Below are 26,437 nucleotides of genomic sequence, written 5' to 3'. Positions count from 1 at the left end.
GCTTCTCAGAGAGCTGCCCCAAGGGGCAGCTTTCCCAAAGTGACAACTCTCCTTCTCACTGCCTATTTTCTTTCAACTTCTCAAGAGTGATTTCCCAAACTATGTTCTAGGGAACCCCAATGTTGGTTCATTATGGCCTGGGTTGGAAGTGTCCTAATAGGGGTTGTGACTATGTGAACTGTTGAGTGAACTATGGATTTTGTTTTCTTTCTTTTAGTACTGGGGATTGAACCCAGGGCATACTACCACTAAGGTACATCCCCAACACCCCCACCACTTTGAATTTTGAGACAGAATCCCTTTAAGTTTGAAGACTGACCTCAAACTAGTTGATCCTCCTGCCTCAGCCTCCTGAGTAGCTGGGTTACAGGCATGTATCACTGTGCCTGGTTGAACTATGGGTTCTTTAGAGTTCTTTCAGTCCTACCTATTCTGGTATGACTATGAATCTACTACAGAGGAAGTGGGTTCATGTGTGAAGTATTTCTGGCCTGGTCCTCGAACAAGTGTTCCATAGAATAATCTGGAAAGCTGTTTGGCTAAGCTCTTGCTACTACTGCATGATGAGGCATAAATCAGAGGGTGGAAGGAGTTTCCCACACACAGTGGACCTAATATAGGAGCCCCTCCTTGTGGCTGGAGAGGAGAGTACAGGAAGGAGCCACAGTCAGAGAGCTGGCCAGTCTTAAACCCACACCTGGCTCCCATGAGGTATTTTTGACTTACAGGGTAAGCCTAGTATGCAATTGGCTTCAATGGGGTGCCCAGTTGCTTGTGAGACAACAAAGGCTCATTATGAGAATGAATAGGAATTAGAATAGGCCCCAAGAAGCTGGTGGAATTGCACAAAAATGTGCTGGACTTGATTGGAGTCACCGAGTTGGGAGTCACAAGCATACAAGTGTGTGGGGGCTGGAGCCAAGGCCAATGGGATTCACGAGCCAGGCCCAGAAAGGATTTCTCCCAGGCCTGCCTGCTCCACCAAACATCTTGCCTAGGACACCTGCAGGACTGATGTGTTGTTGATGCCTATCTTCTTCATGGCATCAGGTTATTTCCTGCTTGTGCACACAGCTAGCATTATTATACATGTACTGAGAAAGGATGTGAGTTAGACTGGGTCTATTCTTTGCATCTCCAGATTTGGAGGCTTCCCTGCAGGCACGGCTAGGGTGGGGGCAAAGTGGGGAACACTTTGGATATACGCAGGAGAAAAAGGTAGGCAGAGGAGGAGAGGAAGCCCCATTGGTTCCTGGGGCACAGTAATCCTTTCACATGGCTGCAACAGTAAAAAGCCCCAGGCTTCTTGCTCTGGAGAAGGCAAAATGCATTTTAATGGTTTCAGTGGCTGGAGTTATAAGTAAGAGAGGACAAGGACATTATACAAAGTAGGCGGCCAGGGCTGACATCTTGTCCTTTGGCCTCCTGGGATTGGGCTTCCCTGGGGGTCGCCGGCCCCGGCCCCGGCCTCGGCCCTGCCTCCTCCCAGGCCCACCTCGGTGCATGGGGTGGCAAGAGGCTGCGTGCTTCAGCTCCACCAGCTCCTGGAATATGGGGTCACAGAAGACACAGCCTGTGTGCTGTGTCTCATCGCCTGGGAGTGGGGACTTGGCCTTGTTGAAGTCCACGTCGAGCAGGGCAGCCTCGCAGGTATTGCAGGTGTCGGCAGACACCCGAACACGGTAGGCGTTCTCAAAGCAGTGAGCCACCACGTTGCACTTGTTGCAGGCCACCTTCCACTTGGGGCCTGAGGTGGGGTCCAGCACCAGCACCCCACTCTCACACTCTACACACTGGCCGATGCCCAGCATGCTCAGTGAGTGCTGGCAGGTGGGGTGTGTGCACTCATTGCAGCCCATGCCTGTGGGTAGAGGGGAGGCTTGTGATGCACCTCTGCTGTTCTCACCTATCCCTATAGTCCCCTGGGCCTGCTCTCAGTGTCTCAAACTCCTGGATCCCTTGTTCCAGTACAAAGTGGTCCTCTTGGTCTTGCTCATGGGGGCAACCTTGCTTTTTTTTACTGGCCCTGGATTCCTGAATTTCCCCAACTGCCATCACTCCTGTTCTCTGCTTATTTAAAAACTTCTCAGTCTTGAAGACCCTCCAGCCTAGTGCCTTCCTGGCAGAGCCTAGCCAAATCCATCCCCACCCTTCTCTTTGCTTTCACAGCTCAACATTGGCAGCTCCATGTGGCCCTCATGTCACTGGGTCACATAAGACTGTCTTTTTGGAAGCTGCTGGAGGGCTGAGATGGGGCCTTATTACTCTGGCAGTCTGGATGCAAGTGGGGATGAGTCTGGATGAGTCTGTAAGGCCTCCCTCCAGATCTCCTGGTTAACATGGGTAGATGCCTCACTCTTGCTGGTTCCTTTTCTATAGTAGGGTATAGTGACAACTAAGAGGATGTGCAGGTGTAATGAACACAGCAAGGGTGTGTGTGATGGGTTCTGGGCCCCCTCTGATGCCTGGCTCAGTTCTTTCTGCCCTACCTGGATACATGCTCTCCTTTTTCTAGTAACAAGTGTATGAGAACAGAGAATGGCAGTGGGCACTGCTTGTTGGGTGGCCCCTACCTGCTGCAGATTCTTATTTCCCCTAGCCCATGAGGGGTCATAGCTCACCCCTTTCCCAGATCCCCAGTGACCAAGCAGCAAGGAGTTGTCTGCCCACTGAGGCAGAGTGGCAGATAGGCTGACTGATGGCTGAGCAGTGTCCCTAGATGTACCCAAGATCTTCCATTTTAGCACCAGAGAGTGCGGGAAGGGCTGGGGTGAGGGATCTTCTTGGAGCCTGGTATGGTAAGGCTGGGACTGGTGCTGAAAAGAGACCATAGCTACCTAGTGGGGACAAGGGGCAGCCAGAGCTGGAGGTGCTTTACTCACCTTTCTTCATGTCTCGGAAGGGTGGGTGGTTGTAGCAATAGGGACACAGTGGGTAGCTCTTGCCCCGGGAGCCTGATGACCACAGAACCAGCTCAAAGTCATCCAGTGGGCACCGCAGCTCCTTGTAGAGCTTGATGGTGCCATTCTGAGGGAGGGTGTAGGTCTCATCACAGTGGGAGCAGTGCAAGCGGCTTGGCTTGGCCTACAGCAATGCCGAGAGCAAATACAAGGGCTGCCAGGGCCATCAACTTTCCTGCCTATCCTCCTTTCCCTCATAATATAGAATACACAACATGTATGTAATACGGAATACATAACACATTAATATAGAACATGTGACACATTGCCAGTCAAGGACCTACAACCATAAACATCAAGCCTCAGGATACTTTCTTACATGAATGAAGGCAGTTCTAAAGTCCTGGTATGGGGCTGTGGTTGTAGCTCAGTGGTAGAGCACTTACCTAGTATGTGTGAGGCACTGGGTTTGATCCTCAGCACCACATAAAAATAAAGGCATTGTGTTTGTCTACAACTAAAAATATTAAAAGAAAAAAGTTCTGGCATGTAGGTTAATACCCATGATAGCAAGAGAGGTGCTAAGAAATAATGGACAATGTATGTTTACATGGTTTAATGGCTTATGTGTTCCTGGGGTGCTGGGGACATTGGAGGTATTTGTTGGTGCTGACTTGGGTCTTTGAATTATTCCATGTGAAAACCAAAGCAAAGAACATTATATCTGTATGACTAATGATAAAGCAGAGGCCTAAGAAGTGACATGACTTGCCTGAATCAGTGCACAAGAATGCTGTGGTCAGGAAGGACAGTCACAGCCCCTCACCCTACCTACCTGGATATACTTCATGAACCGGTGACACTTCCCACAGCGTGAAAGGGGCTTGCCTGTGGCTGCCAGGGGTGAAAAAGACACCTCCATCAACTCATCCATACCTGAAAGCAAGCAGAGTACAGGAGAGAGTCACATCCCTTCTAGTCTCTGGCAGCCCAACCTCTGGTAGGTGGCTTGGTTTAAGTGGGTGGGCTGGAGTAGGGATATGGTTGAGAACCTGAGTGTGAACACATCCCCACAGGTGGTGGGGTTTCTACCCCACCAGTGATGGAATGGCAGAGCAGTACCTCCATCTGTCAGGTATGTGTGTTCCTGGCAACGTGTGTGTTATTAATTCACCTACTATTTAATCTTGATAATAACTAGTGAGGAGGTATTATTGCCCTAGCCTGCGGAGGTCTGGAGCTGAGATCTGGTAATGAGCTTCATATGGGTGCTATTAGTCCTCTGAGTGCTTCTAGCACTGATTGGTGGTGGTGGTTAGGTGGGGGCCAGGAAAAGGTGAACCTTACCAGCGATGGAGTCAACAAAGTAGTGGAACTTTCTCTTGAAGACATCCAAGGTGTGGCCTAGGACCTGGCGGTAGTCAGCCTTTCCTTGAGCAATCAGGTTCAACTGCTTCTCCACAGCGCTTCGGATGGTGGGAAGCACAAGCTCTGCATCTGTGTGCAGGGGGGTGAAAACTGCTAAAAGCACTTGTACCCAAGGCCCTACCACCCCTACCAGGCAGAGTGAGAGTCACTGCCCTGCTCACAACTCCAAATCCAGCCTGCCTACTGGTCTCTCCTTGGACTGTTCAGCCAGAGTTGGACAGCACCAGGCTGGCTTCTACACCCTCAGGCCTTTCTCAATTTCCCACAGGGAAATATTGCACAGAGTGGGTGAGGACATCCTGTCTAGGACCAGATCACAGATATGGCTGTTGTTGGGCTATGTCTGTGCTGTGTTTCTCCATTCCCAAAGGCCTAGGACAACTCCACAGGACAGAAGTGATGGGTTCCTTAGCAAGGACCCCACACCTATCCAAGGGCTGGTCTGCAGAAAAGAGCCCCTTAATTTCCGTTTTAGCTTCTTCAAGGTCCTGTGTAGGTCCTGGGCAGCACGCCTGCAGTGGGAGTTGGGGGAATACATGAGAGGCTGGGGGCTCAATGCAGGCCAGGGTCCATCTTGAGGATACAGCAGAGCCACCACTTAGGGAGAAGCTGGGGAGCCCACAGGTCCTAGGATACAGGACAAAGGGACTCACCAATCTTGTAGTAGCCATGTACCAGGACAATGCCAAGGTTGGTGGGCTTGAGCCGGCGGCCACTCTCCACAGTAACATAGTTGCGCTGACAGATATTGTTTATGTGCACAGGGATGCTGGCGTCAGTGCCTGAAACACACGGCAAGGTCCTAGGTTTTCCTTAGCTTGCAACTGACACCGCCCATTGGACTGTACACTTGAGCTTCATCCCTACCTGTCATTTGGACTCTTATTTCAGTGCCTTCCAAACACCCACAGGAGGGAGGACTGCATGCCTATGGTTCCCTATGCACTGCACTGGGCATCACACCAAGTGCCTTTTCTATATTGTTTTGTGAATCCAAGGACAACTGCTTATGAGGTGCTTATTTTAGCTTTATAGTCGAGGACAGAGGCTCAGAGAGGTTAAGTGACTCTGCAGAATTTATTCTGCAACTATTAAATGTGACCTCCTTGGCTTCTACTATGTGGAAACTGTGGCATGCACACTTTCCTGGAGCCAGAGATTAGTATCTTTCTGGGGGAGTTTACAAGCTCCCTGTTGAACCCAGCTGTTTTTACCCATTTCCTATCTCTCACTTTCTCTGTCTTTCTAGGGTTCTTCATGATCCTTAAGGCAGGTTCTCAGTTCCAGGGATGTAACTCCCTCAGCCTTGAGGAACCTACTTAGTAGAGAAGGCACAGGTGAAGGTGAGGTATTCTGAGTGTGGTGTGTGTTGGTCAGAGGAGAAAAAAGGAAATTCATGCCAACTGCACCTGCCAGTGCTGGTGGGTGACAGGCAACTTGAAGGAAAATTTCCATATGAAGAAATGGGCACCCGAAGGCTAAGAAGCATGCTGAAGTCCCACAGCTCACAGACCCCATGGATTAGGCTATGAGTGGTTCTGTACCCATGTGGGGCTCTGAATTCCCAGTATATTCTTGCTGTAGCCCTGAGTGATAGGGCTCAGGCTCTGCTCAGGCTCCCTGGCCCTTTTTCCTTTTTGCATTACTAGGGTCTAACTAAATTGCCCAGGCTGGCCTCTAACTTGTGATCCTCCTACCTCAGCCTCCACAGTAGCTGGTGTTACAGGTATATGCCACTACTTGGCTTGATTAAGCCCTTTTATGTGGCCCTGTGGACCTCCATCAACAAGGCTACCCTCGCCTACTTTCCTATTTAGAAGGTCACCCAAAAACCTCTTTGCTGTCACAAACCACAGCTTGCTTTGGTCACTGGGTCAGATCCCTTTTTTATGTATGGCAGCTAGAAGCCATGACTTGAAAAGGGTTCCTAAGCCAGAGAAGGGTTGTTCTGTCAATTGGAAGAGGTTAAGGGTACTTGGGGAGCAGCACCCACACTCCATAGTGGGCTGGGGGCTGCTTCATCAGGACTCACCACAGGTGCTGCAGATCCCCAAAGAAACAGGCCCAGAACCTGATTCCAGGAAAGGCAAGGTCAGCTGTGTGGACTTGGGAACCGCTAATCTGAATTGTGAATCCTTTGGCATCATGGGCCAACTCTTATGTGTGCTAGTCAGTATATGGTCACACAGTGCATGAGGGTGTATCTTGGCCTTCACAAGGAAAGCTAGGTACTGATGTGATAGTGTTGTGAGTTTCTTCCCACTGTGGATCTGCCAGGATCAACTAGTCTTACAGGGGGCCACCAGTTACCAGATGCTGGCCCACAAACTGATGCTGGGCTGGGTGGATAGGGGCCACTGGGCAGCTTTGCTGGTACATCCTCCTAGCCCCAATCCTGGGGAAGGGAACCCTGGGTCTAGTATCTGGGCAGATGCACCCACCAATGCCATGTTTCTCCATTAGTGTGATGAGCTCAGCCTCAGTCAAGTAGTCAGGTGGGCTTGTCTGCTTCTCCAGCATCTTCACCTCACCCACAGCAAAGATATCACCCCTTTGGCAGGTGGGCAGGCTCTCTTCCAGGGGCACATTCTGCCAGGGCATGATCTCTGTAAAGCCTAAAGAGAGAGAGCATCACATCATTCAGGGTCCCTATCCTGGGCAGCCCAGGCCTCAGACCCTGGCCTACAATCCCTGGATCCGAAATCTATCTGTTAAGGCGGAAGATTCCTAGGACTCACAGTTTTACCTGGTGAGATGACAGTCTTCCCTGAGCAGGTGAAGAGCTCAGGACCAATCCTGAAGGAGATGGTGCTCTGGAGGTACTTGCAGTCATGGCTAACGGTGGCAATGAAGTGCCTGGTGATGTACTCATAGAGCCGCCATGCATCACCCCCTGCAAAAGGCCCACAGTCAGTCACCCTGGTGGCCTGGCCCAGGACTGAGGTTTTAAGGACTTTCCCAGCACTTTCCCTCCACCCTCGGCATGGATGCCAGGGATGGCCTGCTCCAAAGTCCAAAAAAGAAGGAAGTAAAATGCACAGCAAGGGAAAGCCAGTCTCCCATGCTTAGGTGGTCTCTTCATAGACATGACTCCCACCTCCCAGCACAACCTCCACCTGTTTCTGTGGGCCTGCTCTTTAGCACCAGCCTGTCCTTCTACTGTATAGTGATATGCCACTTCTCTTCATACGCCAGTGTGTACGTAATAGCTCCTGCTTCCACTTGGACTGCTCTCTCTTCCTCATCTGCTTTTTCCTGGCATGAGATTCATGTAGGAGGTGCAGCCCATCATTGAGTCCTGTCACTCTCTGTCTGGGTCCCATTCCATTCCATCTGATGCTGTCTTCCCACTGACTTCTCCATGATCAGTTGCCACAACTTCAGTACTATCCTCAGTCCATGGTAATGAAGCAAAACTTTCAGGTGAACCCCTCACCAAGCCAGGGACAGAGAAGCAGCAGGCCCCACAGTGCCAACAGGGCCTGACTGTCCAATGGTGCTGCATAGCTATGGTGTCTTGTGCTTCCTTCCCTGGAGACTTGAGAAGTATGTGGGGAGAGTGTGTGTCAAGAGTGTTGGGAAGGTGGGGCACCTGATACCTAATTCTGCCTCTGTGGCAGACCTCATGGGTGTGATAGGAGGATGATCTCCAGCATCATGGCCTTTCCGTGGGCGGTTGATACCTTCCGCTAGCAACCGCTTCACCTGAGGGAGAGAGTACAGAGCAGAACTGAGTTTGGACATGGCTGTCTCCTATTAGTTCTGGGTTTGACCTAAGTGTCTGAGCCTGTCCTGAGGCCTGAGTGAGCAAAAGCAAGGCCCACTCCACTCACCGTGTCTGCCCAGTAGGGGTGGTTGGCCTGCTGCCGCAGAGAACCCTTCAGGTCAAAGTTCTCAGGGTAATGGGTGGTCTCTGTCCGTGGGTAGCTGATGTAGCCCTGTGTGTACAGCCGCTCAGCTGTTTGCATGGCATGCTGTGGTCCCATGCCTGTGAGAGACAGGAGACTTAGGGGCCTGGAATGTGGGAATAGCCAATGTGCTGACCCTCATATGTTTTATTGTCCAGGAAGCAATTTACCTGCAGCTCTGCCTGGCTTAAGTGGACAGGAAATCTTACCTTCCTCAACAAATTACCTGTTATCTGCAGGAGAAATGCAGGCCTGAAATAAGGTTAAGAGGAACTCCAGTTACACTGAAGGGGGAGACTTTTGTGACCCTTTTCATAGACCAGATCCCCAAACTCAGGGAGATAAGGATAATTCCTATTAACCATAAAATCTGTTAGAATTTATGGTTAAGAATTCAATTAGAACTGGTTAGCATGGGTCAAGGTAACCTAGAGTTGTCATCCTGCTGTCAGTCAAGAGTTAAGAGGAGACCTGAGTGAGACTCTCTGGAAACTTCTCTGGGATCTCCTATAAAATTGGAGTGCAGGAGAGGCACTGTTCCTCTCCTCTCTGAGAGGACCGACTCTCTCTCTCGAGAGTATTCCCTTTCCTGTTACTTTGAGTAAATATCTTTAATCTTTCTGACTTGGAACACAAGAATCAGGGTTTGAAGAGGTGTGTGTGGCTTCATGCTGCCTCAGTTTCCCAGAAGGCCCCAGCTCTGTAACAGTATCACCTGGATGTTGCTTATGGCTATGGTGATGATGGGGCATCTCTCCTACATGCACTGGCCATAGAGCTGTAACCATAGAGTCTTGGTGGCTGCTGAGCCCACTATGATGATAACAAAGAGCACAAGCGTAGTTCTGAGCCCTATGGTATTTCATTCTTGTCAAAATACTGAGGTAGGGTTCATCCTGCTGCTCCCTAGCCAGCAGAGGTCAGTACTTAGTGCTCACTCAATGGCCCTGCTGACCTCCTAGTACCCTGGAAGCACTGATCTGCAAGGACGCAACCCATGGTTCCATGTGGCTGGACCACCAAAGCCTAGACACTGCCAGCTTTCCAGTCCAACCCCCTTATGGTTGAGTAGAGGAAGCTCAGAGATGATGTTTATACCTATTTCTAGTAGGTTGAGGCCTCTCCCTTGCACCAGTGAAGTTGCTTGGGAATTCTAATGTTAGGCTGTCCCTCTCAAGTAGTGGCCAACATTATCACTGCTGTTTTTAAAAGATGCTATTTCACATCATTCAGTCTTTACAGCAACCCAAAGAGATAAGTAATATTGTTGTCCTATTTTCTCATGAGGAAACTGAGGCTTGGGATAAGAAAGGAAGTGGTCAAGCTGGGGTTTGGACCAGAGTTTGGCTTGGGAGTTGGATCTCCAGAGTATAAGGTCTCTGAGGGACTCGGCTGACACAGACCCCTGCCTTGAGGGTGGCCTCCATGTGTTTTATTCTGGCAGCAACTACTGAGTCACTGAATACTATGAAATGGTCTGGTTTTCTTTATTACCACATGCACTCAAACCAACTACTGAGTCTTAATCAACAATCAAATGAGATGCTATCCTCTCTCTTGCTTACATTGACTTATTCCTAAAGAGAAATGAAATTGGCCTCCACATACCCAGAGCAGAGCTAGCCACACGTAGCATCTCCACAGTGTTCAGGGCCAGTGGCCTCTGCTTGGCCTTTTCTTTCCTGCTTGTGGCCTCCACCTAAAAGAAGGGACATTTTGATTAAATTTTTGAAGGGAGAAGAGACCATAACAGAGGGAATCCAGATTTGTGGGCAACAGATTTGGTTTCATATATTTGGTCTCCCTGCTTCTGATTTCACTCTTTCTAGCAGTCTGAAGACTGGATTGAATATTTATTCAGGACCAGGAAAGGAGAAAGAATGAAAATTCTTTTTTAGGGAAAGAGAAAACATGGAAGTATGGGGAGGAGTCAGGGTAAGGGGCAGCAAATATAAATTCCATAGAGGCCAATGTTGGTTGAACCATGGGAAGGTACGTGGGTGAGCCTGTCTTGGGGATAATGACTGTTGCTTGCTGTGCGTGGGTATTGCTGATTGGGCAACAAGCACTGCTACAGAATTTTCTGATTTTTCATGGGAAGCTAAAAGTCAGGATTGTTACATGAAATTTCATGAGTTTTTAAAGTTGGCAATTCTGAATTTTTTGTAAATGCCATGCAGGTTAAATGGAAGATATCAGTAGGCTGTGCTTGGTTGGGGAGCTACAACTTCCCACCTCTGGACCACACACTTGTTGGAAGAGATGATTCTTTGTTTTGCCTTCTGTAAATACAACCCAAACAACTGAACCTCAGCTCCTTGACCTTGCTAATTCCATGTAGACTGGCCGGAGTAGCACATTCTGAATTCCAGACTGATGAATGTGGTTAACGCTGAGGCCAATTGTGTATGTATAGCACTAATGACTAGGGTGAGACCTAGAGGTGGAGATGGCATCTCTGCGGGAATGTCATTGGTGCTACAGGCATGGAGCAGCTTTAAAAGAAGTCTCAGAAGCCTGAGACAACTGAAGCCTGGGCAAAATAGCATGTAAGGAAACCTTAAGAAGGTCGAGTAGGGGTTAGGGCTGTAGGGCAGAGGTAGGGCATTTACCTCACATGCATGAGGCACTGGGTTAAATCCTCAGCATCACATAAAAATAAACACATAAAAAGATATTGTGCCCATTTACAACTAAAAAAAAAAAAAAAAAGGACAAGTAAAAGGCAGCTAAAGAAGGCCAGGTTGCACCTCATTGACTTTGGGAGTTACCAGAGTGGCAAGGCATTTGCTTTGATGGCTGTGGACTTTCCCCCACCTCAGGTAGCCAGCCCCTTGCCAGGCTGCACTGTTCTCTTCCTGACAGCCAAGCAATATGCCCTTCTAATTTATAAAAAAATGATGAGTAAGAAATACAACCCCACAGAGTTGTGAAAGTTGACTGAGGTTGGGATCCCAGGCCTTTAGCCTGCTAGCTGAGTGACCTTGGGCAAGTTTGTCAATGTGCACATAGGTCCCTCTATATTTATTAGCTTTCAATATCATAAAAAAGAGACATCTGTATGAAACGGAGTCTTGACAAAAGAGATAATGTTCAGTTATGTCTGGTGGAAAGGGGAGAATTGACAGGTCTGGCAGGGTCACAGGTAAGTGTAGTATCTGGTAAGGAGTGGGCACACAGAACTTTGGAGCTACCACATTGGTAGAAATTTCTTAGGAGTATATATTGAGTAACTATTCCTCTTTCCAAAAAGATGTCTGTTTCAGAAAGGGAAAGAAAGATGGTCATAAGCTGTTTCTCTGGTCAGAGGTTTCTTTTATCTTTTTAATTTTTTTTTTTTTTTTTTAGCTGTAGATGGACACAATACCTCTATCTTATTTATTTATTCTATGTGGCACTGAGGATTGAACCCACTGCCACACACATGCCAGGCAAGTGCTCCACTACTGACCTATAACCACAGCCCCTGGACAGAGGTTTCTTGGGGTCCACATCTACACAAAACAAATATGATAGATGTGGGAGGAGGTGGTATACCCGAGCTTCCTTCTCCAGTTTTGTCATGTTTAAAAACATCTGTGCAATCTCCCGGTCAAATACTCTGACTCGGTCCCAGTCCAAAAGGAGAGATTTGTCTTTATCTGTATTAACCTGTAGGAAGAAGGACAAAAGGTGAACACGGGAGAAGCATCCAGGTGAGCTTTCTCAGGGAAGGAAATTAAGGGAAATTGGTCTTTGTGTGGGAGCAAAATGATCTCAACTCTGATGTCTCCTAAATGTACTTGTTCAGTCACAGACATGTAGGCTGACATCTAATCTTCTCAATTCCCCTGCCAGCAATCAAGTAGGTGGTCTCAAGAGGGTGGACTGGAGTTGAGGCTAATGCATCATTAAGAAATGTCTGAGCCTCTACCTCTCACTCCATCCCAGCCTAGTCCCAGTGCCTGGCTAGTTTAGGTATGTACCCATCAAAGATCCCAAGGTCTGTGTCAACTAGAACAACTGTTATACTTTAAGTCAAGCTTAGGGAGACTTTTATTCAAGAGAAGATTCTAAGGACTTCCAAAAAGTTTGAAAGCCCATGTGCTCAATCCAGTGCTTGGACCTGACCACCACATCTGCTGGCCCCTGCGGGGTAGGGTGGTGGTATTGAATTCACCCCATACCACTAGAGTGAAACTCATTCCTACTTATCCAAATTCAATATATCCAAGTCCAGCCCAGACACACTTCCCGCATGAAGGCAGGGGACCCCTTTCCTGGGGCACTGAAAACCATTCTCATTTACAGCTATTCACACTTGTGTCCTCAGCCAGGGGGGCCTGTAGGATGATGATAATGATAGTGGTGGAGGAAAACTCTCAGAATCCACTCACCAAACCTGGAACAACAGAGAAGGAATACAGAAGGGGTTAAAAACCTTGGCCTGCAGCACCCAGTAGGTCTCTGGTTTGAAGGACTGGATTTTATCATGTCTCTCCACACAGAATCCCAGGGTAGGAGTCTGACATGGTCCAAAGGAAATGAGAGAGCTATCTAAATCACCATATTTCCCCTGGAAATATTTTGTCTGGAACCTAGGGAGAGTGGTGGGGTGAAGAAGAGAAAGGCAGTTGGTCAAGAATTCACTTAAGACATTAAGACATTATCATTAAACCTCTGGATGAGTCTAGCCTGGGGCCTGGGGTGGTGTATGTTGGGAAGTGACACAAGTAAGCTGCTATCAGTTTGAAGTCAGAGTAAGTGGCAGAGTGCATAGCTGTCATGGAAGAATCATGTGTGCATGTGATGGAACAAGTGAGTGAGGACAGGGAGACTCATATCATTTTGGGCCAGGGTTCCTTCTATTCTACTCCATCCACTGCATTCTTCTCAGGACTCTTGAGAATGGACATACTCTGTTTATCAAGTGGTGGTTTGTATGATGTATACCAGCCATATATGTAATTTTCTTCAAGGTTTTTAAAATGTGAAAATTGTCTGTTGCTAATCTGGGCTCCAAGAGGCCCAGTGGCAGCAGATGGGGACCAGCAAAGGCAGGTACTTTGGCTGAAGGGAGGATAGGGGTCTGCTTGGGCCCAACATGAATGTTGTATATGTCTGGACAGGGGAACAGCACCTAGTGAAAGCACAGCCAATACGCAGGTCCAGCTCTTGACGGGCATCCACTGAGAGTGCCTCATTGTGGTCTGGCTCACCCAGGCGGGTCATGGCGTTACAGATGTCTGTGTCAGTAATGGAGCTGAACCTAGCCCGGAACACCGTCTTCTCGCTGCTGTGGGCTTTATTCATGACAGGCAGAACAGCATCAAGGACCTGGGAGGAAGGAGGCCCACTGTGATTGCCCCAGGGTTATCTGCCTCCACACCTCCGCTGTTGGACCTGGCTCTTTCCAGGGCTGAGCCTTGTGTGTGGGACACACTCTTTTACCCCTTCAAAACCCTCCTCCATTTCTCTGCCTTTTCAGAAGCTTCAGTCTCTCCACAAAACCTTTGCTACATGGTTCCCTTTCCTTCCACCTACAAATATGTCCAGACACTCCCCCTCTTCTTACTGCTACCCTGCAACTGCCACTTTTTTCTTCTTATCTTCTGATCCCAGTTAGGAAATACTACTGCCAAGCATACAAGGGACACCAAATTCACCCACTTGATCTTTTTCCCCTCTTTCCTGGAGAAGTGAGTGCTTGGAAGGGTAAGTGAAACTTTCAGATGATTGGAAGAAAGACAGGGAAAGAAAAAGGGAGGAAGGGGAAGAGGAAGAGGAAATGGGCAAAAGTGGGAAGGTCACAAGTGGGTCCAGCTTGTGGGTAGGTGTTAGGCACAGCAGGGTCCTAGAGTTGAGACTCACTGTGAAGGCTGTGCAGGGTGAGGGGAGTCTGGCCATGCAGTGTCCTTATGGGGAAGACATTTCATTTCTGAAAGAAGAAAGCCTTAAGAGCTGCCACCATTCTCCACCCCCATGCAAAGGCCCCTGGAACAGGGAAGGGATAGGATAGAAGGGTATCTGGGAAGGGAGTATGCAATTGGGTTTGCTGAGGGTATGCACTAGAATGCCAGGTACCCTGAGCACCCCATCTCACTGGAATCATCTCCTGTACTCCAAGGCATATCAGGCTCTAGGTGAGAGCTGAGGGTACCAGGAGACAGGGTGACTTGTATGGAGCTACAGTCTGAGAGGCATGAGTGAGATTGGCAGTTATAAGCATAAGGGTATCATGATTTAAGTAAGCACAAGGGACACATGGGAAACCTCCACCTGCCTCTCTACAGGGAGGGCTGTGTGGAATGGGGGTAAATGGGAGGTGGGAGGGCATTCTTAGTGGATCAGAGGATGTGTGAAGGTGGGAGGTGAGAAGAATGAGGTCTCAGAAAGGCATGTGGTGCTGAGGTGATCAATCACATCAACTGAAGGTCCCAAGGCACTGAGTTGGGCCTGGGACACTGAAAACTAACTTACTACATTTTGAAACTTACATCTCCCTAAACAATTCTGCCCCTTTTTAGTTCCTACCATGTGTCCCTAGAAAGTGAAGTAACACTCAATCACTCTTACGAGGGTTGACGCATTTTAAAGTGTCTATAGAATTTTCCAAATAAAGGGGTGGGGAAGGTATTTTAAAGCTACTATAGGTAACCCCTTACTTTAACCTCAGGAATGATGTGACTGAGGATGTTAGATTATTGGAAAAGTTAAAAGTGAACCAAAGTGGGCTGGGGAGATAGCTCAGCTGGTAGAGTGCTTGCCTCGCAATCACAGGCCCTGAGTTAGATCCCCAGCACCCCCCCCCCACCAAAAAAAAGTGAACCAAAGTGTGCACCATACTCACCTCAAAGCAAATGTTCTCCCCTTCCTTGTCACAGTCTAGCCATAGCACAATGTAGTCACAGCCTCTGCCCTCCACCTGCCAAAGAGTACACATTAACATGCACCTGTCACAGGCCCAGGCCCTGTGATACTCTCCCCTGGGGACAGTAGGTGAAGCCTGGGTCCTAGGGGCTGAGTCTTGATTAGGAGGACTGGTGACTGGGTTGAGCAAGGAGCTGGCTACAGTAAGGCTGGTTCAGAAAGAATTTAGCTCAGAAGTGTTTTTTGGATCAAAAAATGATAATTACAATATGATCTTTTTTAAAATACTTTTTTTTAATACCTTTACTTTATTTATTTATTTTATGTGGTGCCGAGGATTGAACCAAGTACCTCACATGTGCGAGGCAAGCGCTCTACCACTGAGCCACAGTCTCAGCCCACTACAATATGATCTTAACCTCCAAAACTGAATAATAAAAGGCCTGAAATGAAATAACCCTAATTAGTAATGGTTATTGTCTTGGTTCATGTGGTTATAGTTTTTCTTCTTTCTGCATATCTATATTTTCTAATTTTCCATACCAAATATGTATTTATTTTAAAATTGGACAAAAAACCTCAACTAAACTAAAAGCAGAATGTCTGGTCTTTAGGATTGAGTGACAGAAATGATTATGATGGGCAGAGCCAGGCCTGAAGGTGCCTTGTGGGCCAACAGGGGATGCTCATAGAAAGGGCCAGGGCAGCCAGCAAAGGCTTCTGTGTCTAAGATGGAGATGAGGATGAGGACTCAACTAATAGTGGGCAAGGTCAGCTGTAGTCACCTGGTGAGTTGCTGTCCTCATACATACCTGCAGGAACTTCACCATGTTCAGCTTGGGATTAGCTTCCTTCTTCTCTGTTGGAGCTTGACTGAACAGCTCTGCAGGGTCCACCTTGTCCCACTTGTTGTACTTTCCTACAAACCACAGTCATGGTGACACTGAGTCACACTGCACAGTTCACAAAAGCTTGGCCTCCATGACTGTCATAACCCCAGGCAGATGGTCTCCTCTCACAAATGAAGAGGAGGAGACTTGGACAATAGTTGGCCCAGGGTCAGTTGACAGTTGGAGGCAGTAAGGCTGATATGTGGATTCGGGTCTTTGGGTAACCCTACCCACCTGGCCTTCCTTCCCCTGGGTTGTTAAGCTGATGCCACCCCAACCATGGCCACCCATGGGAACCAAACAAGCAAACTCTGGCCTTTCTTCTGGTGTTTTTCTTGTAGTGGAAAGCACCATTTCTGGGTTGGTTCACATTGCCAGGGCCCTGAACTCATGCCAGCATCTTCTCTTCCACCATGGATTTTGTAACCTTTCCTACCACCCAGCATTTCATAGGGCACACAACAGGTGCCCAGTTTTTCCCTGTGGAGGGTCAACCTCTCTGGGTCTCATGTCTGGTACCTCCACCTACTTCTCTACTTAAGGTCTGGTTCTTGCAAGCTTGGCCTTCTGACTTTCTTTTAGGAACCATTTTTGCTGCCTGAGAGTACATGGTTGGATGGAGTTCTAATTCTTGCTCCCTATGTGCCTGTTGGAGAATAAAGCCTGGGGTCTAAATGCTTGACTACACAACTCTATCACCTTTGTTGTTATTGGTGTGCTCACTAAGCAAGAAAAACTACTGAGGCTTTGGTGCCAGGCCTTATGCTGAGTACTCTATCTTCAATATTGCACATAATGAGTTCCTCTTGGGAAGGGGGGGGCATTGTTGTGTATTTCACAAATGAGAAATGGCAACTTAGTCTGAGGAAGTAGCTCAGGGCCTAGCAAGCACAAGACCCTGGGTTTGGTCCCCTGGGCAGGGGGAGTGGGGAGGAGAGAGAGAAATGGCAACTCTCAGAGGTCCAATCATTGCCCTACTCTTTAGCCAGTGGCACAGTACAGGTGCTATGGTTTGAATATGGTCTCAGAGTTCCCCAAGGGTTCATGTGCTAGAAGCCTGAATCCCAGGGTGGCAGTATTAGGAGGTATAGAACTTTTAAGAGGCTTGGTCTCTTAGGTCACTTTTAAGAGGCTGGGAGGTCTCTTAGGTCACTTAGGGCACTGCCCTCAGAAGGGATTAAGGTAGCAAGTTGTTATAAGAGTATGCCTGACCCTGAATCTTTCTCTGGCTTCCTGCTTCACCATGTGGATCGCTCCCTCTTGCATATGCTACTGCCACTGTGATCTGCCATGATGTCCTTGCTAGAGCTGGCACTATTGTGTTTGGACCTTTAGCCTCCAAAACTGCTGAATTAAATAAACCTCTTTTCTTTAGAAAGTTAGCCTGCCTCATGCTTCTGTTGCAGTAATATAAAATAGACTAATATGGCAGATCAGAGCTTGGGTTGGACTCAAGTCAACCACATGGTTCTGAACATAAACCCAGTTGGGTCACAAATTTCGGCCCTATCAAGGAAATGGAAACACTATTGATACAAGATGACAATGACAGTCATCCAGTGATCAACAGACAACAGTCAGCTCAGCAGGAGCAGCAGCCCTCTCTCAAATGTGTGCATGGGTCAGGCACCTCATGAGATAGATATCACCACCTCACCTGCACAGGAAGGTATACAGGGCGTACAGTGCCTAAAGCGTGCTAATGGGATGGGAACCCTGGGGTGTTAAGCTCTAGGGCTTGATTTTTGGGCATCTCACACAGAGGCCCCTAGTCACTAGTCCATGACCTCTGGATGTAGGCTCTAACTGGACCCTGAGCAATGCTGTGCAGGGATCCCCTCAGCAGGATGGAGGTGGGTTGGGGTGCTCACCCAGGAAATCCAGAGTCATCACATGACCACAGACAGATGTCATCTTGAAGCGGACTGGTTGGCCAGCAAAGGTTCCTGTGTACTCATGGACTGAGCAGGCCCCATTCAGCCCTTTGTGTGAGGCCATACTCCCTGAGAAGGAGAAGCACAGAAAGATGGAGCTGTGGATACTATGAAGACCCTGGGCCCAGACCCTGGGCCCTCTTGGAGGGCTAGAGTTCTCCTTTCCCAGAGAGGTCAGTTGTAGTATTCTTTAGGCCACTGTGGGTAATTTGGTACTGAGATTTAATAGTACTCAAAGATAATAGCATCTGTAAATGACCTAGTATAGAGTACTAAACACAGAGCTCATTGGTTGGGCTCCAGAGGCAGATGCTTTTTATCTGCATTTGTTTCCACTTTTCTATTTGATTTCTGCCCTACTTTATTTGAAATTTAAGGTCACCAGGGATCTAATAACTATCAAATCTTGTGGTGACTTTTTCATCCCATCCACTGATGGTTCTGCAGGCCAACTTTCTTAGCCCCTGCGGGTGAGATGCCACTTCGTGGACCTCTTTATTTTTTAATTTAAATATTTTTAGTTATAGAAGAACACTATACCTTTATTTCATTTATTTTTTATGTGGTGTCGAGTGCCTCCTACCACTGAGCCACAACCCCAGTCCATCCTGGACCTCTTTAGACCACATATTCTCAGCTGTACTAAGACCTCTTTCTTCCCAAACTGCTGACCAAGAGTGGATGCCTGCCATTGCTCGGTACCCAGCATCCAAATAGCCTTCCTATTTAGAGAGAATTCAAAGAATGGAGGGGAAACAGCACTACACTAGCCACCCTAGTGTGTTCAGAGGTAGGGATAGAAGCATTCTCCCTCCATTTCCTGGTCTCAGAAAAACTGGAATTTGGCCTGTGGCCAAGGCTCCTCCATAGACACCTCTTGAGTAATGTGAGGTGCAGAGGATGTGAGGTATTGGTGAGTTTCCAGAGATGACAATAGCCATGGCATAACCTTGTCAGATACAGACATGGGAGGGGATCCTGGCTGTCTTACGTACCTCTTTCCAGTGTTGGTTCTACTACTTGTGACCAATGCCCCTCACTGGCCCAGAACTCTGACAATGGCTGCACCTTCTACCTTACTGTGAACTATTCTTCTTCTTTCTTAGAGTCTCAGCCCTGACACACACCAGGTGTGGAAATAAATAGGGTGACTACTATCCAGATGCTTCATTAAAGCCTTCTGATCTGAACCAAACCTACCCTGACAGGGGTGGAATCACACTTTGGGAAAAAAAATAGTAAAATGAATAGTAAAAACAACCATGCTTACAGACCCAAGCAATAAAGAAACTTAGGGTTGGTCTTTCCTACCTCGAGAAAGAATTTTGGCGATGGACTGTGCCAGGGATGGCTTCTCTGCAACCATAAGAACAGTCTTCATTTTGGCTCGAGGCTGTCAGGGTCCTCAGCCCTACACACTCCAGTTTCAGGACAACAGCAATGCAGAAGTTCAGAAATTGCTCTTCTGTGGCTCAACACAAATGTCAATGCTAATGCCCAAGGAGATGAAAAGAAACTCAGAAAATATCAATTCTTTCAAGGGAACTATGTAACTAACAAGGAAAGTCACTTAAAAACAAAACAAACAAACAAACAAACAAACAAACAGCAGCAACAACAACAAAAACTCAAGAGAAGAGAAAGAAATTAGATCAGGTCAACCAAAGTGGAAATTTGGCTTCATTTGGGGGAAGATAATATCTTCACTAATGATATCAGATGAATTTTTGTCACTAAATCCATGCCTACGAAGAAGCTGGGATACATGGACCTGGATTCAGAGGTTGGAGGAGTGTGATGCCTGGCCCTTCCCCTTTGGCTGGCTCCTTCACTTACTAGTGGACTAATCTCTTGGAGGGGAGAAGGACAATTACAGATTCTCCTGCACATAAATTCTGTTTGCTCCCAGGCTGAGTGGCGTAGCCATTTTTGGCTGAGCACTGGGCTACCATGAGATGCTTTACAAAATGCAGATGGTCAGCCAGGGCTCCCCAGGTCCTACAAATGGACCTGAGTCCCATTGGTCCGGTCCCCAGAGGTACTCAGAAAGTCCTTCAAATCTACCTTTCTACCTATCTTACTCTACCTGTTGCTTTGCAGGCCATCATCTGATCAAATTAAATTGGATACCATTATTTAAAGAAAAAAAAATCCATTCGAAGCCTATTTGTTTGCCTGGCATCATCCATCAAGCCTGGAGAATGCAGCTTGGCTATCTGCAGGCCCAACTCAAGGTGAACTCTTCTTTATTTTTTGGTATTAGAGACTGAACCCAGAGCCTTGCGCATGTTAAGCAGTGCTCTATCACTAAGCTACACCCCCAGCTCACTGAACTTGTCTTTACAGAGTTTTCCTAGCACCCACTGGCAGGATGAATCATTTCCTCCTGTGCCCCGTGTCTCTTGGACTAGGCCTCCATGTCAGCCCACTGCACATAGTGCCACCATTAATTACTGCCTCATCTTCCCAAGAGGAAACACTGTTGGCATTTGCTATGCTTTCTGGGCCTGATGCATCACTTAACAACTGTTGCGGAGAACAAAAAAAAAATTCACATGAACCCTTATTGTCTTTATTTATTTATTTATTTTTTGCAGTGCTGGGGATTGAACCCAGGGCTCCATGCATACTGGGAAGTTACATTCCCAGCTTCCTTTCTGTATTTTTATTATAAATATAGCTTTATATTTAAAAAAAAACACAAAAACTTGTATTGAGAATAGGGCAACATCTGGGGGAAAAAAAAATCACACTCTTGATCCTTAACCTCCACCAAAACAGATTACAGATACAGCAAAGATTTAAATAAAAAACTAAAACTAGAAAAATACTAGAAGATAACATGAACTTAGTGATATGAAGTGGTGTTCAAACATTCATCAAAGAAAATTAGAGCTAAAATGAGTTTGTACTTATTTCATTAGCAAAGACCCAAAGTCCAAGCATGCAACCATGGGTGTGGGGGAAGTGAAACTGAATTGACATTTATGTGAAGTGATTTGACAATATTTCTAAAAATTGTTAGTGCACAGCCTCAGTAATTCCACTTCTAGAAGAGAATTCAATTATTTCAGTTTTTTTATTGAGCACTTACTACAAGCTTGGCCTAGTCTAGGTGCAGAGAATATGGTATGGAGCAACAATAGGTCCTGTCCTTCTGAAGTTTAGGGCTAGGGAGTTCATAGGTGGGAGCGGAAGAGACAAGCAGGATTGGGTGGCATCTGGAGGAACAATTCAGGCAGAAGGACCAGGCCCTGAAAGAAATGGCTTGACAGGGGGCTGGGGGGAGGTCAATGAGGAGGTCAGTGGGCTGAGTTGGGGTATAGAACATGGGACCTCTCAGGTCCTGTACTGTGAGTATGCTCTGGGGGAGCTGGGAGGAAGAGGGTTTGCACAGGAATGGAGTGATCTGACCTCAAGTGTTACAAAGGGACTGTTTGCCATGCAGAAGGGAGTGATTGGGTCCTGGTGGGGGAGTGGTCAGTCTGTTCAAGACTGAGATGGGCAGGACATGGTATGGCAAAGAACAAGGATGACTCCCAGGTTTTTGGCTCAGACAACTAAATTCCCACTGATTCTGAGTGGAGAAATACCCAGGAGGGAGCAGTTCAGGGCCAAAATCCAGAAGCAGCATTTCAGGTGTGTTAAATGTATTCCATTAGCTAGACAGCCAAAGTGGCTGTGGAGAAGGCAGCAGTTGTGGAAAACTGTGGTGCATGGAAGCAGCCTAGGTTGGGGGTCAGGGAGATGAGGAGGAGCCAGCAGGGTGTGCAGGAGAGGTGGGGCCCCAAAAGCCAAGGGAAAGAGCACTTCGGGGGAAGCCATTGACATATCAAAGGCAGCCTAGGCAATGTGGCAGCAGAGACCTGACTGGTGTATGACAATTTGAGTGACCCCAGTAACCCTGAAGGAAGTCATCTGTTGAATGGCAAAAGCTGAGTAGTGTAAGCTCAAGAAAGCTAGAAAAAGGAGAGGGGATGATGCACTTTTTTTCATTTCAAGATGGACAACATATCAGCATGTTTGTATACTGATGGGACTGGTCTAATAGAGAAGGAAAGAGAGGAGATGCAAGAGGGAGGAGGGAACTGCTGGAGTGATGCTGGGGTGGGTGAAGGGCTGAGGCAACAGTCAGCTAAGACCATGGAGGGGAGGAGGGAGGTAGAGTCCAGTCAGTCACACATCTGTTAGTGGAGGAGGAAGCAGAGGAAGGACACGTGGCACTGGGGCAGGCTCCTAGAAGGGGAGCCTGGGATTTACACAGGATCTTCTAGGTGAGTATGAGGGAAAGAGATGGCAGGGGTTGAGGGATCATGCCAACAGACCTGACTCCAAGAAGGGTGATGAGGGAGATAAGGAGATGGGAAGGGTGCACACAGTCTGTGCTCTGTGGCCACCAAGAACTGTAGGAAATGAGGCATTAGGGTGGAGAGTGGGAGTCAGAGGAAGCAACTCTCAGGGGGCAGAATGCTTGAGTGAGGATTACTGAGGGGCTCAGCAGTGAATGTTGACTTGGGCAGGGGAAGGGGCCTGAAGTGGGTGAAGGGTGAAGCTGCCAAGGGAGAGGAAGCCACATAAGTAAATGGTAGGCACCAGTGAAGACTGATCATGGGAGTTCCTGAGAGGTAGGGTAGGACTGGGATGGAGTGACTAAAGATGGTCATGGCACCACCTATGACAAAACACACTACTTAGGGAATTCTCTACAGCATTATCATTCATAATGAGAGTTTAGAAATGACCTAGTGTATGTTAACAGGGAACTGGTTAAGTATGACATATCTATAAATGGAATACCTACAGAAGTTAAAAAGGAATCAATCTGCTTGCTAAACATAAAACGTGAATCAGATTGCAGATAAATTTCATAAAGAAAGGTAGGCATTTAACTGGTGCATAAAGAGTGCTGCCATCTATGATCAAACACGTGAGCATGCATGTGCTTTACTTGTTTACAAAGAGCAGGTATGTCTGGGTAGAATTTAGAAGCAGTTGCGCAGGGCTGGGATATTAGTGCTGCGGGGCTGCTTGTTGTTTGCAGTCCCTTCTGCACCTTTTGCATTTGATGCCATGGATGTATGTGACTGGTCAAAAAGAACAAAGACAATGAATTTAAAAATAAAGAAATAAAATAAAACCAGAAAACTGAAAGACAAAAAAGATGTTGACGAAACCCTTTCATTAAAAGGTCTCTGTTTCCTCATAATGTCCAGGAGAAGCATCCCAAGGTCTGACCTGGGCTGTTAATCCTGGCCCTTGCTGTAGGACTACAGTGAAGCTAACAGTATGAGAAAGTTGCCCCAAATTTAAAAACAAAACAAAACAAATAAAACAAAAAAAACAATTTGCTTTTCCCTTCAAATAGGCAGTTGGATGTTCCTCCTAAATATACAATCATCTCAGGGGAAAAAAGTCAAAGTCTCTGGGAATGATGACCTTGGCTGTCTTCATGTAAGCTCACCAGCTGATCTCCTGCTCTTATTGCCTAGGTGTAACTCCCACCCTGTAATCATGGTTGTTTTTGCCTTCAGGCCCCCAACTAGGTCACTTTTCTTTTTAGTCCCTGGGACTAATACTCTGATCCCCTGTCTCTCCCCTCCTGAAAACTGCACCGGGTGTTGCAGATATTTCCCCCAAAGACTGAGTCATTTGCTGCTATATCTCTGGCATCCAGAGCACATTGAATGTTTGGTGTATGAATGAATGAATGAATAACAATGGTCTCTGCTGTCCATTCTGGGGAAGTTTTGGTTCCAGAAAAGGCAGAGTCTCAGAGTGAGGTTTAAAGGAAACCCAAGGATTCCCTTTTATCCATCCAGAGAAGGGAAAACTGGCAGCAGAGGGAGATAATTCTATGAAGGCTTTTGAGTTTCCAGTCTCTTCCAAAGTAGGAAAAATATTCTGTCCTAAAACATTCCTTCAGACTTTCTCATTTCTGTGTTAGAGTAGCCAGCACTTATGGTGTAGTGACAGTATGCCAGGTACTGGGCAGTCTAGCCATTGTGAGGTCCTACAGTGGGAATGTAAGGTCAGAGACCAGAGCTCAGGATTTGAATGTGGATTGATTTGCTCTAGAACCTGCACTCTAAGCTTTTATTCTGTCCTGCTTCTATGAGGATCCTGAATACAACAATAGCCCTGTTTTACTTCCTTGCAGTGCTTAATACTAAACCTGATATGGTCTCCATCTACTTATTTGGTTCTTGTCTTGCAGTCCCTAGAACAAAAGTATGCTCCAAGAGAGTAGGGGTTTTGCCTTGTTCATTCTAATGGTAAGTATTAGATGGTGAGCAAATACTGATTGAATGAATGACTGAATATATAAAACAGTCATTTTACCTATAAAATGAATAATAAAAATGCTATAATTAAAAACTGACTTTAAGTACATTGCAAACACTTCTGCTTCTCAAAGTTCTTTTTGTCCCATGGTGTCAAAGTTGCGGAAATTTCACATCTCCACTACTTTTCTTCACACATAGGATCCTAGGATTTTCAACGCATAATTAACAATTTGAGAAGTCCCTTCAGAGAGAAACATTTTGCCTCAGCATCTTAAAAGGGATTATCTCATTTATCCAGTAAAAGAGATAAAATTAGGCAGTATGCACAAAGGCACGTGACCCATTCCAATTTCAGACTGCCTATCCACCTGCCAGGCTGTGTAATTGCTATTTGTGTTTGATATGCATCTGTCTTCAGGAGCTTTGACATTAAATAAATACAATTCCTAATTGAAATATTTTAAACTTAAAATGAGGACTTTATATGTTCTTAGTATCACTGTTTTTTGGGAAAAAACACTGCTTCCTTTAAGGGTATGGAATCATATTCCTGGGGTAAGAGGCCTTGGTGGCCATATGGTACAACTATGGCAATGAAGAACCAACTAAGTCTCAGACAGTGATTTACCAAAGGTCACCTGGGAATAGTGTCAAGTTGAGCCTGCTTCTTTACTTTCAGCCCAGTACACTTTTCTTTAACTGTTCCAGGTCCCATCTCTTTCTTTAAAGATTTCTTAAGTCTTAACTTCAGAAATTAATTCCCTGTGATTAATCTTGGGGCTTCTCTGTTTTCCCATTATGGCTTATCTCTCATGGAAACCGAAGAGAAAGCCTAAAAGCAATGGATTGCAAACTTAACACCATCTTTACACTTCTGCCTTACTCACTTACTTACTATCTCACTAACTTACTAAAGTTTTTGCTTTTAAAAAAGGCTTAAGTATATATATAAATGGTCAGAAATATGTTCTTTATGGTAACTTACATGGTACATCAAGTTCAATCTTGTTGACTGTTAAAGTTCTAAGCCTGCAGTTTCTATTTTTCCAGAAAAGGAGACAAGCAAGTGCTAACTGGGTGGTTGACGGAAAACACCCCAAACTAGGGCTATAAGTAGGACTCAGGTGAATTAATAAAGAGTAGCAGGTTAGTTTGTTAGCACCCTGTCAACTCTCACCAGCAGTACCATCACTGGTATGTGTTCCTTAGAAGATCTACACACAGAAATTTCTCTCCCGGTTTGTGTCTTTATGAACCAGTGTATTTTAGCTTGAGAGTGGGAGTGGAGGTCTAATAGTGGTCCAACAGCATTGAGAGTCTGGGATTTCCCAAATACCTACTGAATCAGTAAAAGAAGCCTATGTTTCTGAAGCTCTTTCATTGTACTAGATATTCCATAACTACAAACGCTATTTAGTCAACCAACAATCCAAAAAGCAGGCATTGTAACTTTTTAAAATCACGAATAAACTTAAGTTCAGAACAAGTCACACTAGCATCAGATGAACTCGGTAATGAAATCCCAGTGCTCTCTGGCCATCAAGCCCAAGATGAGCTGGCTTCTCACAACCCTGTTCCAAAGGCGAGAGGGACAGAGGCAAGACAAGGCTATCATTTTCTCTTTCGCCTCTGTAAGAAATTACTGTCCCTGGATTCGAAGTAATATGCTCACAAAAGTTTTCTTCCTTGTCTACTGAGATCGCGTCTCAGAACCGGGGCACCCTCAAGACGCAGCCAGGGCCCAGAAGGTAGAGTGTAACCTGCTTTGGCGCAGACTGCAAGGACCTGGACCTCTGACGGTCGCTCTGCCTCCGGAGCCTGAGTTTCCCTACCTGTGAGACCTGGGAAACACACCTCATCCCAAAGAGCTGTGAGAGAGTTCGGTGAAGAAGAGTACTAATCGCAGCGCGCACTCCCTCCAGACAAGAGGTTAAGCAGTGACCCACCACCACCGCCTCCCTGAACTCCCACAAGAAGCTCGGAAAAAGGGTCTCCGACAGCGAAAAAGAAGAGAGAATATAGAGCCCGGCCCGGGACGCTCTCTCAAGTCCACGCCCCAGCCCTGGGGTCTGCGCTCAGCCAGCACTCAGGAAACAAAAAAGTCCCTCTCACGCTTTCCACTTCCCTGCGCAGCCCGCCGCGGCGATCGCCGCCCACCGCTCACCGGTAGCCCTATCGCAGCTCTTGCTCTAGCCGCAGATCCCGGGGCGCCACCGGCCACCCCTACTTCCGCTCCGACTGCCT

At 47.0% G+C, this 26,437-nt stretch overlaps 1 protein-coding gene across 3 annotated transcripts; it reads right to left on the bottom strand.

Annotated features, from left to right (window-relative positions):
- Positions 1 to 1,310: 1,310 nt before the first annotated feature.
- Positions 1,311 to 26,437, bottom strand: Top3b (DNA topoisomerase III beta). 3 transcript variants are annotated; one of them, XM_047562703.1, is made up of 18 exons: positions 26,358 to 26,437; positions 19,221 to 19,399; positions 17,847 to 17,978; positions 15,898 to 16,004; positions 15,066 to 15,140; positions 13,356 to 13,552; positions 12,657 to 12,813; positions 11,774 to 11,887; positions 9,845 to 9,935; positions 8,162 to 8,316; positions 7,928 to 8,033; positions 7,075 to 7,221; positions 6,770 to 6,943; positions 4,982 to 5,110; positions 4,248 to 4,397; positions 3,736 to 3,836; positions 2,883 to 3,084; positions 1,311 to 1,861 (listed from the first exon to the last, which is right to left on the bottom strand). In XM_047562703.1, the coding sequence occupies exons 2-18, from the start codon at positions 19,288 to 19,290 to the stop codon at positions 1,380 to 1,382; spliced, it is 2,589 nt and encodes an 862-aa protein (XP_047418659.1). In that variant the 5' UTR covers positions 19,291 to 19,399; positions 26,358 to 26,437; the 3' UTR covers positions 1,311 to 1,379. The 3 variants fall into 3 exon arrangements, with proteins under 3 accessions (XP_047418659.1, XP_047418661.1, XP_047418660.1); XM_047562705.1 differs by lacking the exon at positions 26,358 to 26,437 and adding an exon at positions 26,026 to 26,228; XM_047562704.1 differs by lacking the exon at positions 26,358 to 26,437 and adding an exon at positions 25,179 to 25,981.

This window comes from Sciurus carolinensis, chromosome 8 (genome assembly GCF_902686445.1).
Source record: "Sciurus carolinensis chromosome 8, mSciCar1.2, whole genome shotgun sequence".
In the NCBI taxonomy this organism is placed as follows: Eukaryota; Metazoa; Chordata; class Mammalia; order Rodentia; family Sciuridae; genus Sciurus; species Sciurus carolinensis.
This window is presented reverse-complemented; position numbering and strand designations above follow the sequence as displayed.